Source organism: Periplaneta americana, chromosome 10, assembly GCF_040183065.1.
Source record: "Periplaneta americana isolate PAMFEO1 chromosome 10, P.americana_PAMFEO1_priV1, whole genome shotgun sequence".
Taxonomy (NCBI): Eukaryota; Metazoa; Arthropoda; class Insecta; order Blattodea; family Blattidae; genus Periplaneta; species Periplaneta americana.
In genome coordinates this window covers 56114-72938 of record NC_091126.1, presented here as the reverse complement: position 1 = coordinate 72938, position 16825 = coordinate 56114, and the positions used below count along the sequence as shown (strand labels likewise).

Genomic DNA, 16825 nt, shown 5'->3' with positions numbered 1-16825 from the left:
AATGAAACGTCAAGGTCGTAAGGTCATACTGTTTTTAGACAATGCTACCTGCCATCCAAGGATTGATTTGTCTAACGTGAAGTTAATCTATTTTCCACCAAACACAACTTCAGTTACACAACTGATGGATCAGGGCGCAATTTACACTCTGAATTGATGCAGGATGAGAAGGAAATCCTATAACGTTCCCTTCAAAAAAAGTCGCGGCAATGCATTTTAAAAGAAATGTGGGGGCCAAGAAACTAGGGCGCAGAGAGAGGGAGAGAGAGGCTGCAATTACGTAAGTTAATAATTATGAAAATAAAATTCATTTTGCATGTATTTGTAGTAACTTTTATTTCAAATTATTTCTTCATTGTGTTCTTCCTACAGTGTGCATATTGCAGTAGTCTATTCTTACTTTTGCCAAAATTCAACCCTTTGTAAAACGAAAACCCGTGAAAATGGAAAAAAAAAAAAAAATTCTGGAAGGATCGCGATCGCTTTTCCTTTTAGGGAGGTTTTACTGTGCATTGTTTACTGATGAAGCATGTTTCACAAAGAGACGCCAATTTTAACATTCACAATATTCATGTGTGGTAGGACCAAAATTCTCGTACACAGTTTGTCAATGGCAATCAACAGCATTTTGCCGCCAACTTGTGGACTGGAAAAGTCCAAGATCACTTCGTACAGCCTATTCATTTGACTGGGCGAATCTACTACAACTTTGTATATCAGAAATTTTAGTCAATACATGTGGTGGCAACATGATTGTGCTCAAGCACATTTTCTTGGAGATGTGACTATTACCTGGATTGGGAGAAGAAGACCTGCCTGCTTGGCCACTGCAATTCCCATATTTAAGGCCTTTGAGGGCCATGTCAAAGTAAATGCGAGATCCTCAGTACTGGGATTATTGAAAAAATGAGACCATCAACTGTCTGTAGATGTTTAGGTCAGAGGAGGCCATTTTGAAGTAAGGAATAAACGTTCCTGGAATAAATTCTGCCACTGTTTGACAAACAATGTATTCTTTGTGTTATATAAAGAAAATAGTACTGGTATAGAAAGACTTGTAATAGTTATCTTTATGCGACCAGCCTTTAATACAGAATTGACAAATGGCAAACCAGTAATCCTGCTTGCTGGGTGGTAGGACTCCGGACAAGCACTAGCGCACTGGTCTTCCATCCAGACAACCCTAGTTCGATCCCTGGTGGAACTTGTGGTGGAAAAATCAGACTTCTCTCGGGATACTCCCATTTTCCTCTATACTTCACCTTCCCCTCATTTCACCTAACATCTGCAGTTGTACAGGTTGGGGTTTATCAGGCTACTCATCTTAGGATGTGACTTGGCAGGATGACTCACCTGTTAGCATCAGTTTCACCTGTAGACTTGGACAATCGTCATATATAGTACGCAATGGGCCAAAATGAAAAGAACCATTCTAGGTCCAGTCATCGAAAATCCATGCATCACAATATTTCATTCTAACCTCCTCTACCATCACAGTAATGTGTGCACTACAGACTGGAACAATGTTTATGATAAGATATAACAATGTTGTATATCTTACTCAGACTGCCATTGCAACCCTCTGGTGTGGACAATTGGGACTATAGTGCCAGTAATTCATAGTGGAAAGAAAAATAAGCCTTGCCGGCTACCAGTATGCGTGTGTTTGCACACGAGTTGTTAGTTTTTACCTCCACAATATTGGTTTAACATGTGCACTGAAAGAATTAGTGGATTTAAGAAAGATGTACCTGCAAAACAAGCTATATTCTTAACACAACTTACAATTCAAATTTTACATAGACGATCCTTTTTTATATTTCGTTGTAATAATAATTTAATGTATTTAATGTAACTTTCGTTTACTGTACATTGTTTACATGTTACTGAACTGACAACGGAAATTACAGCTCTGCACCCATAACTTACTTCTTTTCTTTCAGGCATACAATGAGCTTTACTCCGAGTCCTTGAAGCAACAACCATGAACAGTACAAGCTTGCATAACTTATCCTACCCATTCCAAGCCAAGCCCCTGAAATTGCTAACTTCAGATGTTTTACATTCATGATACAGTACAATAATAACAAATTATCACCATGTTCAACATTGGAAAATACAAATTGTTTCCCAACATATTCTTGTACATAAAAATTCTAGTCAAGACAGGTTTAGATTAAAATTCTTCTTCCACTGTTAGTGGAATATACAGATCACAATGGTCTACCTTGACTTCAAGTGCAAAGAGAGAGAAAAGGAGTATTCAACTTGCTTGGCAATGAGGAAACAATTCAATTTAATTCAAATAGCACTTTCAATAATCTACAATTGCTTCCTTTTTCATTATCTAAGAATATTTGGATAATTAGTAGTGTCACCTGTTTAAAGAAGCTGGAAACTGTGAGAGTAACTGGACGGAATGTATCCAAACTTGAACCAAAATCTTCAGGAGACCAACTTCTTCTCTTCTCAGAGTTGCTGCGTCGTTCCAAAGAACCACGTCGTGTTAAGGAACCCATGTCACTTGCTCTCTTCCGAAATTGATCAAAGCTACTACTGCTTGATTTGCGATCTATGAAGGTTCAGAAAAATCACATAAATCATTAGTTTTATCAGAAACAAGGATTTTGTAAAAATGTAAATATGTAAAAATACTTATTAGTAGCAGAAAAGTTTGAACATAATAAACTACTCACATTGGAAAGGAGAATTATATTTTCTTCTCGTGTATTAATTTTTTCACAATAATAGTATTTTCCTGAATAATATATTATATTTTAGAATGTTATGAAACACATCAAAATACATACAGTGCTACAAATAAAACGCCTTTTAGAAGGTGATGGAAACTTGTTTACAAAGGAGTAAAGATAGAAGGGAAAAATAATCATTTTGTCAGTAAAAATTAACATTCACAGCATTTTCAAATATTTCACGTTGGTGAAAAACAAAATTACTAGCATACTGTAAACCTTCATAAAATTTATTTTCAAAGGTTATTTACTGAATACATACACAATTACAGTATTTAGAATGACATATCTTAATATGATTTAGTAACACAGATGAGTCAAGTGAATGGGTCCAATGTTTAATGTTCACCCAGAAGTTAGTGTTTCACTACAGTCACCTAGTTTCACAAGTAAATCAAATTGAAAGTTAACTTTATCCTATAAGAGAACCTATCACATTAATATTGAAGAAAAGGAATAAGTGAATGAATAAGTAAATGAATAAGTGAATGAATACATGAGTAAGCAAATAAGTAAATGAACACTGTAATAAATTAAACAAGTGAGTGAATAGGTAACTAGTTAAACAAAAAAAATATATATATTACAATTCAATTTTGAAAAATCTGTAGCAATTTTGTAACACAATTTTTCACTTCTAACCTGCACAGCATATTTTAAATATGTTTGCTCTACAAAATTTCATGAAACAAGTACTCCTACCAAATTATAACGAAGATCATGTAATCTATCATTTTTGTTTACGAAAATATATTCACTGCAGTAGTATATCGAAATGATAGCCATCCAAATCTTGGATTTAAAATATCGGCATCCTAATCATTTCAAATGAACAAAAAAGAAAATGTAAATTAATGTTAGAAAAATACATAATGAAATTAAAAAAACAAATAATATTCTGCGACAAGATGTGGTAGCTATCAAAACGATAAAAATTTATTGAAAATAAATATACACTGAATATAATAAAGATGAATAGAGATGGTGACTGATGATATTCAATGAAGATTTTAAAATGGTTAATGCAACTGTCTGAAGTCTTTTCAGGAACCTTTAATTTTCTGAGGATCTCCAATGTAAATTTGGGAATTATTCCTTGCGCACCAAACGTAAGTCCAATGACATTCCAATCTTGAATATTATATTTATGACTGAGATCGTCACAGCATGGAAGGTAAATAGCTTGCTTCTCTTCATGTACTGCTTTGGTTGATCTTCATTAATTTCCAAACCTTACTGTTGGGTCAAGAATGAGACCAGTTTTTTTATTTCGGTCAATTATGATGTCAGCACGCCGTGTAGATCCTTCCATTGAACTTCCTCATATACTTCGTATTCACCATGTTCCCTTAATCTGTTAGCAATTATTGAGCGGACTGTGTTATGTCTGTCAATTCGCAGCAATTCGCCCTGAGGGCAGAAATCTAGCACGTGGGGTAACGTTTCATGCTCATTGCATCTCCTGCAATGGGTATTGCTAAGACTTCTACTGGGGAGAGCTCTAACTGCGATAACATTGGTGCTCATTTTAATGGCCTTGGTCCATTGGCCACAAGATAGACCTTTCTTATTGCTAATCCAGGTGTTACCTTTTTTCCAGTGAGAGTAGAATGTAATTCCTTCACCTTTCCCAGGTAATGCTCTCCACTGATGGTAAGAAGTGACACGAAGTTGTTTACGGATGTTACGTGGATTAATGGTTCCAATATCGTTGACATTAACTGGTAAGTGGCGAAGACTGTCAGTAATTTCGGCTTGAAGGTTCTTAGTTTGATTAATATAAGGATTGTCTTCTTTAACTAATAATCTGCAAACATTAAGATGTTGGAGAAAAGCTTACCAATGTGCTTTAAAAATTCCAAGTCCTCTCAAATTTCGAGGTGCATATAGCATTGCATCCAGTACATCTGTCGGTAAGCCAATGATTTCCTTGACAGAACTACGAATAAGTTGATCATATCATTAAGAAATTTTGATTTAAGATCCTTTTATGATGCACACTGAAATGAATAGATAAGCTGAGGCCAAATATATTGGTTTAAAATGTTTAGTTTTTGATCAGGAATGAGCAAAGGAGACGACACAAGGTGGTTAAGACTATTTGTCAATTTATTAATAATTTCTGTAGGATTAAATTTAATTTCATCATGAAAAGTGATTCCCAAATATTTGATATTTTCATTAGAAGTCAGACATCTATTAACTTAAATGGCTGAGAAGAAAGTTGACCACGGTGAAGAGAAATGACTTTACTTTTATCAGTATTAATCTGCAGTCCAATTTTTGCACGTGAGTTCTTGACTAACATTGTCAGATGTTTTGGAGCATTATCATTTTGATTTATAAGAACTAAATCATCAGCAAATGCTAGCACTGATATGTTTACTTTCTCACGAACTATTAGCATATGAGAAACCAATTACTGAAGTAGACATTAATGGACATTATAACCAGTATGGACTAATGTGCTTGGTACGTGGGTGGAAATTAAAAATATTATCATAAATGTAATGTTGACATTTGTTTATAAATCAAACATAAAATTTGTACATTGAATTGATAAAAGACATTACAAAATTACATGTTATTATACTAAAGAGCACAGTAATTTTTTTATATCTCTGGTATTTGTTACTAATCGTACACGTATTTCTCAAATAATATAATTTAAATACCTGAAATATCAGCATGATTTTCTTATCCACTCACACTTTATATACATAGGAGAATTTATCAGCAATGTTCTCAAAATTGATATGGGACATAAGTACTAAATCAAGAGAAGTATTTTATAATGCAATTCTCTTTTGTTTACAATAACAAGAAACTTGAGAGAAAATTTCATGAAAAAAAGATAGAAAGATAACGTACATAAATAAATATTAAACTGAGGAATAAATAAAAACAGAATGAAACAGGAAAAAAAAAGCTAGAAAAGAACGAAAGTAATAGAGTATGAATATCCAAGAGTAGAAAGACAGCTGAAAATCACAGTCACCTGTAGCTTGATTCATGACTAACAAATTAAAAACTTTAGGAGGAGACATTTGAGTATTCCATCATATACTGGGACTTAACGTCTCCCAAAGTTTCAGAACCACACACTGGCTTCATAACGTAATTGGATGATGACCATGGAAAAGGTTTTACATTGAACTCACCCAAACTATTGGATCCTGTGCTTTCTTTATCACTACCAGAATCTCGCTCTAAGCTGTTCACACCATTAATTATATTCATAACATAAATTGCAGTCCATGCAAAAGGCATCCGGTATTTACCAAGCCTTTCACATGCAGCCACTGCATTAGCACGAACTTTGTCCCGGTTCTGCAAAAGTAAACAAACTCAAAAATCCATTTTTGTGTACACACACAACAAGATTATATTGTCATTGCTTGGAATGGTGTGTTTTGAAATACTGACTTTCAGTTAAACCTGCCAAAATGATCGCACAGAAAACAGTCACCTTTTTCTGTAATCAATTTAATGTCATAAAAATCCGATATCTATAAAATCGTCTCATTTCAGCAGTTAGCTCTGACCACAGTGAATGGTCTGCTAACTTCTACAGACCTACCTCTATTGTATTTTCTCCAACATATAAAACCAATTCCTACAATTTACACTTCCTCATATATTCCAAGTACAGATATCTTCAGAATGACACCTAGGCTCCTGGGAATTAAACAACTTGTAACTGGGTTGCATAATAAAGAGCAGCAGGTAGTTCACACATTGCACTTTTGTGAGTTTAGAATTTATACATTTATACTCCTAGCATGTTAAATGACAGTATCTAGTGTAGTGTGTAATACTGTAATACAAAAGTATTCGAGTTTGGACATATTTGTAACAAATGACAGCAATGAAACAAGCAGTGAGAGTCTCTCATAACCAAATTATCAAATTACACGAAATAAATCCTTACCTTATCATCCTTCATGTATGGCTCAGCACATTCACTTATGTCTCCCTGCAATACTTTCTCTAATTTAATGACCAAAAACATGTCAGATGATGGATAAGTGATATCAAAAATGCAAGATCGACTTAATGTGCTGGTATCAATGCATGGAATATGTGAAGTTAGCATACGTTTCAATCCTTCTGCATTCATATCAAAGTAAAAGTTTTCTGAGAGTTTCTTCTTTTCTTTTGCATCATAAAGTGCCATGGATGCAAATATTGGTTCTACTTCTAAATCTAACCTGCAGAACAATAAGAAATGTACAAACTATTATGTCAGATTCTCGAGATGGAAAAATGATGTGAAATGTAATTCGAACTATTGCAACATATCGTTGTTGATTTTATGAAACCTCCCATGCGGCAGTACAAAGCATACTTTTCAGGAGGAAGAAAAAATTAATTAAGCATCAACAGGCCTACACTGATCCTCGATGATATCATTGATGTTCATCATATTCGTCAACGTTTTCTACAGAATTATCTAATATTCTCATGCAGGCCTAATGATATTTAATTACTTTTTCCTTCCTCCTGAAAAAATTATGCTCTGTACTGTCACGTTGGAGGTTTGATAAAATCAACAACGATATCCTAGAATTTAAAATTTAATGTTTAATATTTCAGGCACATTACCTAGTCAGATGTAACAGAACATACTTAAGTTCAGGGTTAACTAATTACAAAAGATGAATGCCCAAGATAAGTTAGATCTCCTTGCGGTTCCAAGCACTATACACCTAATCACTGAACATGTAACGATCAAGTCTGATAATTGCTAATATGAATGAATGAATGAATGAATGAATGAATGCACGCATAACCAATTGTCCCTGAAGGGCTAAGGTCTCCTCTTGTGAGGGGTAGCTCGGTAAGACTCATGCGGGGAGCTAGTCCGCATAAGTGGTTAGCTTCGTTGTGATTCGTTCAATTCTGGGCAATCACTGGTTCACTTCTGCACTTCACTTCTTTGCGATCGTGCACTGTGTGATCATGTTCGTCACTCTGCACACTTCCTCCCTTCTTCCCAGTCGGACTAGATGATCGTGTTTAGCACTTGCTGCCTCCTTCTTCGGATGTCTCTCCAGCCGCTGCAGTCTCGTGCAATCCTAGTCCAGTGTGTTCCTGCTTCCTTCTTGAAGGCGCCATCCCTCGTTCCTGTCTGCCTCGTCATCTCTTGCCAGTGTGGGGGTCCACATTGTTGAAATGTACGCCTGTCTGGTGTTCTGGAGCTTCACCACGTGGCCTCCCCATTTCTATTTCAAGTTGGTGGCTTGTTGGGATACGTCTTCCAATTTGGTTACTTCCCTTATCCTGGTGTTTGGTACTTTGTCTTTAAGGGATAATCCTAACACTTTCCTCTCCATCTTTCTTTGACAAACTTGAATGCAATTCCAGGTTTGGCATCCATATAGTAGTGATGGGAAGATGTAGAAGTCTAGTGTTTTAATCTTGATTTTTCGGCTTTGGTTTTTTTTTTCTGACAGAATGAATTTCAGGGTCCAGAAAGCTTTCCATGCTATCACTACTCTGCATTTTAGTTCTTTGTTCATGTTGTTCTGTATTCCTACCAGTTGTCCTAGGTATACGTATTCTGGTACATACTGTAGTACTTTGGAGTCAATTATGATTGGTATGTCTTGGCTATTATTTCAAAAAGGCATATGACTCGGTTAACAGAGAAGTTTTATATGATATTCTTATTGAATTTGGTATTCCCAAGAAACTAGTTCAATTAATTAAAATGTGTCTCAATGAAACGTACAGCAGAGTCCATATAAGTCAGTTTCTGTCAGATGCGTTTCCAATTCACTGTGGGATAAAGCAAGGAGATGCACTATCACCTTTACTTTTTAACTTTGCTCTAGAGTATGCCATTAGGAAAGTCCAGGATAACAGAGAGGATTTGGAATTGAACGGGTTACATCAACTGCTTGTCTATGCGGATGACGTGAATATGTTAGGAGAAAATCTACAAATGATTAGGGAAAATACGGGAATTTTACTTGAAGCAAGTAAAGAAATAGGTTTGGAAGTAAATCTTGAAAAGACAAAGTATATCATTATGTCTCGTGACGAGAATATTGTACGAAATGGAAATATAAAAATTGGAAATTTATTCTTTGAAGAGGTGGAAAAATTCAAATATCTTGGAGCAACAGTAACAAATATAAATGATACTTGGGAGGAAATTAAACACAGAATAAATATGGGAAATGACTGTTATTATTCGGCTGAGAAGCTTTTATCATCCAGTCTATTGTCAAAAAATCTGAAAGTTAGAATTTATAAAACAGTTATATTACCTGTTGTTCTTTATGCTTGTGAAACTTGGACTCTCACTTTGAGAGAGGAACATAGGTTAAGGTGCTTAGGAAAATATTTGGGGCTAAGAGGTATGAAGTTACAGGAGAAAGTTACACAACACAGAACTGCAAGCATTGTATTCTTCACCTGACACAATTAGGAATATTAAATCCAAACGTTTGAGATGGGCAGGGCATGTAGCACATATGGGCGAATCCAGAAATGCATATAGAGTGTTAGTTGGGAGGCTGGAGGGAAAAAGACCTTCGGGGAGGCCGAGACGTAGATGGGAAGATAATATTAAAATGGATTTGAGGGAGGTGGGATATGACAGAGACTGGATTAATCTTGCTCAGGATAGGGACCAATGGCGGGCTTATGTGAGGGCGGCAATGAACCTCTGGGTTCCTTGAAAGCTAGTAAGTAAGTAAGTATGTATGTCTTGGCTATTTGTCATTACTTTTGTCTTATTCATGTTCATTGATAGGCTGGCTTTTTTGCTGCTGTTATTTAGTTCTTGGATCACATGTTGTAGCTCGTTTGCATTATTGGCAAATAGTACCACATCATCAAAAAACCATAAGTTTGTGAGCCTATATCCATTAATTGTGATTCCATATTTCTCGGAATCTCTCTTTCAGCAAGCTTGTCAGATTGGGTCTCCTTGCCGCACTCCCATGTCGATTTGTCCCTCTCATTCTGTGACTACTACTTTGGCGTGTGAATCGCTGTAGAGTTCAGCAAGTATCCAGATATATTTTGGTTCGACTTCTTGTCTTTCTATCGCCTGAATTACACTTGTGTGTTCTACCGCATCAGAGGTCTTAGTGTAGTCTATGAATGCTAGGTGAAGGGGTAGGTTAAATTCCTATGATTTTTCAATGATTTGTTTCACTATGGCCTGTCCAGCGTTAGTATCCGGACATTTCTCAGATATTTCAATTACAAAACTTGATATCACATACAGTATATAAATTAAACAACAAAGTTTCTGGTATGAATCTGTTAACTATTTATCCGTCTTGTATTTTTAGTTCTTTCATTAACATTTTCCCAATTGTATATTGAATAAAACACACATGTATCTTCCGTTAGTATCTGGGCAAGGAACTTGGTAAGATAAAGTGGTACATAAATTCCGGTGAAATCTCTCCTCATTGTAATGATTTATTAATGTTTTCATTATCAGGGAACACTTATACAACATGTTTTATAATTAAGCATATTTATTTTATCTTCCAATAACTGCATTATTGCGAAATATTAATAGCTACAAAGTTCCGCTTGTTAGTATCTGGACGTTAGTATCAGGACAAATATTAATACCCGAAAACAAATGCAGTAAATAATGTTCGTGTTGACACTAAACTTTAGTAAATCTTTAAATCAGCCTTTGGAATTGCAGAAAATTTATTATGTGCAAGAAAGACAATAATTAACCAAACTAGTTATAAACAATTTTGAATTTAAATCAATGTGACCAAACTTGAAATGATACATTCTGTTCTTCCCTTATTCATTTCAATATTTTAGATTCTCATATTTACAACCTTCAGATTAGTTTCTGAGTCCACTGAATGATATTTAAAGCCAATAACATAAGGGGAAAGAGCAGTCACCTGGTGAATTTTTTGTGTACCTTTAACTGTAATTATGGTTTCCTACTTTTGATCAAGGTTTGTCTTACAAGATTCAGTTTTAGTTAATGGCACAGAAATAGTAGAAATAGTGAGATTTTTGCAGAATTCATGGAAGTAGCATTACGAAGCAATGTTTTCTGCGAGCGTACGTTGTTCCAAACATGGAGCTTTGCCACTGCTCCAATACCATCTACAGCACCTTTCCCATGAGATGATGCAGAAAAAAAATGTCCGTTTGAGACTTTTCAGATTGAAATCATCTTTCAAAGGAGTAATATTGCCAAAATTGTATTTATGTTTGAACTGCGATGCAGCTCCATCTGATAATACACGCAGATATTTGAACAGAGGATTCTTTTCGCCATGGTTGCTCAGTATAGCTCGCAGAAACGTGTCAACACAATATCTATCATGTGATATGTTGTCAGAAACTACTACATAACTGTTCCATGTATCTTTTCCATACCATACCATAGCAGTAAACAGCGCTATTTGGGGATTCGACCAATGTGCAGATTGTATTCTCGTCATGATAGTTGCAAGAATAGTTCTCTGCGAAATCCACTTGCATCGCAACATTTTCACTTAAGACATATTCCTGATAGTCTTAAAGCATCTTTGTGATTGCTCTTGATTAAAAATGTGAGTCATGAAGAATGGTAACTGCTCTTTCAATTCATCAATGGCATCATTTAATCCTTCCTCCAATGAAATGTCTTCATACCGCTTGTCAACCATTCTCCACTGGCGATACTGCATTTGAAGGCTACATTTTTCGTCATTCAGGAAATCTTCAGAGTGATAAACTTTGATTTACACACAGCACAATTGTAATTCATACAGTTCTTATCACTTGGGTCACAAACAATGGAGTGGACAAACTAGAAAGATATTGTGAAACCAAAACTTGTAGATTTTCGAAGTTCTCGTGGTACCAGCAAACACACACATTGTGAGGAATGTCACGGTATGTATTTACATGTGAGGGACGTAATTCTGCGAATTTACTACGACCAATGCATAAGTCACCACAGAAACAGAAACTTGCACTGCAGGTAACAAAATGGTTTCAAGGATCAGTTGTTGTGTTACTATCTGGACACAATAGAGAACTATTTTGTGATGCACTGATGGATATTAAAACCTTGACAGCTATTCCCACCTCTTGAGCAACAGTAACATTAGCAGATTTAGACGTGTCCTGGAGATGGCTGCAGTCTACAGGATTTTATTGTAATTTTTCTAAAATTTCGTTAGTATCTGGACAAAGAAGATGATCTCAATTAAGGATACAATTTTTCTTAATAATTGGTGACGAAATAAGAACTCCTGTCTGATGTATGTGCGTCCGTTTCGTCTGCAATATTCGCCGGGCTGATCACGTAACACCATCCCTCGAAATGTTGTCCTGGCTCCGTCTAGAAGATCGTAGGAAAATCCACTGTCTTTCCCTTCTCTTTCACATATTGCATTTCTCCACTCATGTCCATCTTGCGTCTCGTTTTCAAAATTTATCCACCCATCATAACCTAGACACACGATCACAACACTCCTCAATATTATCCATTCCCTCCCACCGAACATCCTCATATTCATCTTCTTTCACTGTGGCTGTTCCTCGACTTTGGAATTCCCTACCAAGTAATGTCAGGGACTGTCAGACATTAAATCAATTTAAGAATAGGCTAACGAGATATTTTTGTAACAATTATTGTCAACAATAATAGCTGTTTCAGGTTTCTCAATGTTTAATGGTTATATATATCACAGATAAATATCTAAATTATCTCATTATTATTATTATTATTATTATTATTATTATTATTACTACTATTATTATTTATTATTATTACTATTATTATTATTACCATTATTATTATTACCATTATTATTATTACCATTATTATTATTATCATTATTATTATAACTATTTCTTACCCGTGTTTATTATTGTCACACTAACATTAGTTATCCAATTTTCATTATTTACTTTCATGTTGTTTTATGATCTAGATATTAATGTAATAACTATGTAAGCAAATGTATTTAATTAGAATTAGAGTCTGGCTGGGCGGAAGAGAAGGCCCACTGGCCTTAGCTCTGCCAGATTAAATGAATAAATTATTATTATTATAAACCATACTTAAAGATGTCAAGAACTGATTAATGTGAAAAAATTATTCAATACTACAAAACCTTTATGTTCAATAATCTTGCAAATATATACCTTATTTAGGGATTTTTTCGATACTATTTCATCTTGGCATATATGCATGAAAACCTATATAAATAAGATAATATAATCACTTTTAGTGCCAAGAATATTAACTTCAATGCCTTGACTTCAATTTTAATTAAATAAGATCCAACATTCACACTTTTATTTTTCACGAAAACAGGACACTTTCTCGTGGACAGACCCCTATCTGTAGATGGTCTAACGTACTGTAGCCTGTGCAGAAGCCTGCTTGATCAGGCGGTTGACTCCTGTCTAAAGTCCTTGTTATTCTTCTTGTGATTATTTTCGAAAAAAGTATAGATTTGACATTAGACTGATGAGTCTATGATTGTTCTGATCGTCCTTGGCACCTTTTTTTATGTAGTAGTATGATATTGCTTATGTTCCATTGTTCTGACAGTTCCTCGGTTTGAAGGATTTTGTTGAAAGTTGTGAGCGGTTTCAATAGTCGAGTTATCCCCTTCTTCAGATGTTCATTCTATATGCGGTCTTCACCTGGTGTTTTACCGTTCTTGAGTTCTTTGATGGCTGTCCTCACTTCACCTTGTAGAATTGGAGAAACTTCCCTGTAATCGGTGTTTACTGGCTAGTTGTTGGCATGTGCATGGTGTTTTGTATAGAGAATCGCTAATATATAGGTGAGGAAATACAGGGTGATTATAAAGTCCCTATCCATTTTTGTGAAATCACAACTATATCTTGTTTTTGTTTTAGGTATTGACAATATTCACTGATGCAGTGAGACCTGACACCACAAATGTGACCATTTGCCAGCATGTCAACGGATTAATAGCATTCAGGCAGACCATCTGTACGTGAAGACACCGTGCAACGGAGTCAGAAAGCCACTGAACGAAGCCCTCATGCATCGACTCAGCATCTCAGTTGTAGCTTGGTGTTCCACAATCCTATGTGTGGAAGATTTTACACTTTTTGTTACATAAACATGTGTATCATGTTCAAATTCTGCATACACTTGAGGCTGAAGATTAAGCGATGTGCTATGATCTTGTTCAGGCTGCAGAAAATCACAATTTAATGGAAAACATCTTATTCAGTGAAGAGGCGACATTCCACGCTTGTAGCTTTGTCAATAAACACAACTGCAGAATATGGACAGACGAGCAGCTAAATACAATCTTTGAAGCAAATCCATTAGTAACTCCAGTTCATATTCAACCAGAATGATATTTTCTATTTGCATATGCCATTCTACAATCAATTCCTTGGGATTTGTATTTCTATTTACAATTGGAGGTTTAACAGGCAAGAAATACGCCAAAAGTGAATGTGTGATTAGGCATGACAGAGATGACAATCTATGACCACTTTATGTTTCAGAAAGCAACAATTACAGGCAACTCGTATCTGGTCATGTTTCAACTGTTTTTGGCGCCTCAATTATAGCAAGATGGTGTAAGGAAAATTAGGTAGTTTGGCCCATTTGCCTAACACCTCTATTTTAAATGAATTTAAATTCTGTTCCTGCATATAAATATTTCTACATCTGTTATGCACATGAAGTGATGTCACTATGAAAGATGCATTCAAAATTTGTAAAATATGAGACTAGATTCCAAAGAAAGTTTCACTTATATGTAATGGTAGTTACTCTATTATTGTTTTGTGCAGTGGCAGGGCCTTTATCTAATAGCAATTATTAAAATTATAAAAATGTAAATAATTGATTAAATGGCGATCTTACTCGTGTTAATTGTGCAAGCATGCTAGTAGGCTCTGAGGATGGTGTGAAGAAGCACCGAAACAGCTGTAAGCCGCACATGCTTACACAATTAACACGAGTAAGATCGCCATTTAATCAATTATTTATATTCAAGTGTTAAAAGTAGTGTACGAAAGATTCAACATGGATTATAAAAATGTGCTATAGTTTGCCAATGAGCAAGGAGCCACTTGTAAGTAGAGAAACTCGATTTACAGTACCTCTAGTGACTTGGAGCTTACAGGTACATAAGAATGCAGAGCCAAGAAAAAAAGCAGTAACAGTTCTGTAGTATTGAATGCATAATGTACCATTATCAGTGCTCTTCTGTCTGCCGCTGTAACTTTGGTAACTTGATTTTTGTTTTGGTGTGGTGCTGTAGTAAAATTTGTTTCATCAGTGGTGTCCATGAGATGGTTTAAGAAACATTGTATATTGTTTTATTAACCCTAGATTAATCACATGTTGAATTCTATTCGGCTTTAGAATATTTTCTTAAAAATCTCGTTTACCTATAATCGTAGATGCTTCCACTTCTGTATGTCTTTATTTCTAACTTCCATTTGTGCACAACAGCTCCAACATTTAGTCTTTGTTTGGCGGTTAAAAAGTACTAATCATTTCATTTCAACAATGTGTTGTGTACAGAGTAATTACTACATGCAACGAAGTAAAGCTGTATTTTATTTCAGTTTGATGTAATTTTAAACATGTTAATGGTGGGTGAATATACAAAATAAAAGAAGCGAATTCGTAATTTTTGTTACATGTTTAATGCTCCAACAAGATAGAGAGGAAGAAAATGAAGACTATATAGCAGAAGACAGTGATCACGATTCTGGGCCTGATGAATATTTTAGTGCAGTGCCACTATCTGCTTCCTCTGTGGGAGTAGCATGCTTATTTGGGAAGATCAGCAGCACAAAATGGTTTACACACTGACCACGCCAATATGTATGAGTAATGCAACAGACTATTCTCATCCAATTACCAGGGGTAAAGGGACAAGTAAAGCAAGCTAGTACACAGTCGAGATGCTCAAGATACCAGTATTGCAGAAATAAAATCTCTGTTCAGGCTAGTGTATCTTGCAGAATTTCTGATATCATCACATGAAAATTAGGATGATCTTTGTGCCAAGGATGGTACAGGAGTGGAATTTTTGTCAGCAACAGTGCCTTTTACGAGTTTCAGATTCCTGTTGACAGCACTTAGTTTTGATGACATGTTAAACAGAAATGAGAGAAAGCAGCTTGGCAAGCTGGCATCCATAAGAGATATTTTTTGAAGATTTCAGCACTTATCAGGGAATACATCACAATAGACGAAAAACTTGAACCCTGTAGAGGATGATTTAGTTTTGCAGTTTTTTTTTAATGAAAACCAGTTAAGTATAATATAAAGATATTTTTCCTGTGTGATACCGGAATTTTTTATGCTGCAAACATGGAAGCATATGTGGGACATTTCAACAGAATAACACACCCCACTAGATAGTTATGCAGTTAATTGGATGTATTTTCTGCAGAGCTGTTAACTGTTTCATTTCCAGACCACTAGTAGCATAACTGCAACATCAGATACTTTCTTTATTTGCCAAGCTGAGAAAAAATAATCCCAGCAGTTTTCAGCAAAGAAAAACATTGTGAAGAATACATTAGTCTGTTTGGTTTTGGTGGAAATATAACATGTGTATCAGAGAAGAATTCGATGATGTTTGGATAAAGAAGGTAAGTCAGTTTTTGTGCAAATGGAGTTTTGTTCCCGAGGTGAATGCACAAGTTAAATTCTACAAGTGGGTGCGCAAAAAATAAAATAATACTAGCATTTGTTGTGTTTTGTTTGTGTAGAAAATTATTTCCAAAAGGATTCGAAGTTTAATTTTCATTTATCTCAAAACTCATTTTTATGACATATGTCCCTTTATCCAAACACCATCGAATTGGGTGATTATTCTGCTCTCCTCTATGCAGTTTTCTTTAATTTGGTTATTTTATGATGCTTTATCAACTGCTATGGTTATCTAGCATCTGCATGAGATGAAGGTGTTAATGTCAGTGAAATGAGTCTGTGTCCAGTACCGAAAGTTACCCAGGGTTTGCTCTAAATGGGTTGAGGTAAAACCCCGGAAAAAACTCAACAGGGTAACTTGTCCCAACCAGGATTTGAACCCAGATCTGCTCGTTTCATGGTC

At 35.3% G+C, this 16825-nt stretch overlaps 1 protein-coding gene across 5 annotated transcripts in view; it reads right to left on the bottom strand.

Moving 5' to 3' along the window:
• The window catches only part of Zir (dedicator of cytokinesis), a 302289-nt gene that overhangs the window by 250974 nt on the left and 34490 nt on the right, over window positions 1-16825 (bottom strand). For 4 of the 5 annotated variants that reach the window (XM_069836641.1, XM_069836643.1, XM_069836642.1 and 1 more), the window contains exons 7-9: window positions 6685-6964; window positions 5915-6083; window positions 2379-2572 (exon numbers count right to left, since the gene is read on the bottom strand). In XM_069836641.1, coding sequence (XP_069692742.1) covers window positions 2379-2572; window positions 5915-6083; window positions 6685-6964 — 643 coding nt within the window. The remainder of the gene's footprint in view (window positions 1-2378; window positions 2573-5914; window positions 6084-6684; window positions 6965-16825) is intronic. The other variant, XM_069836645.1, reaches the window with a different exon arrangement.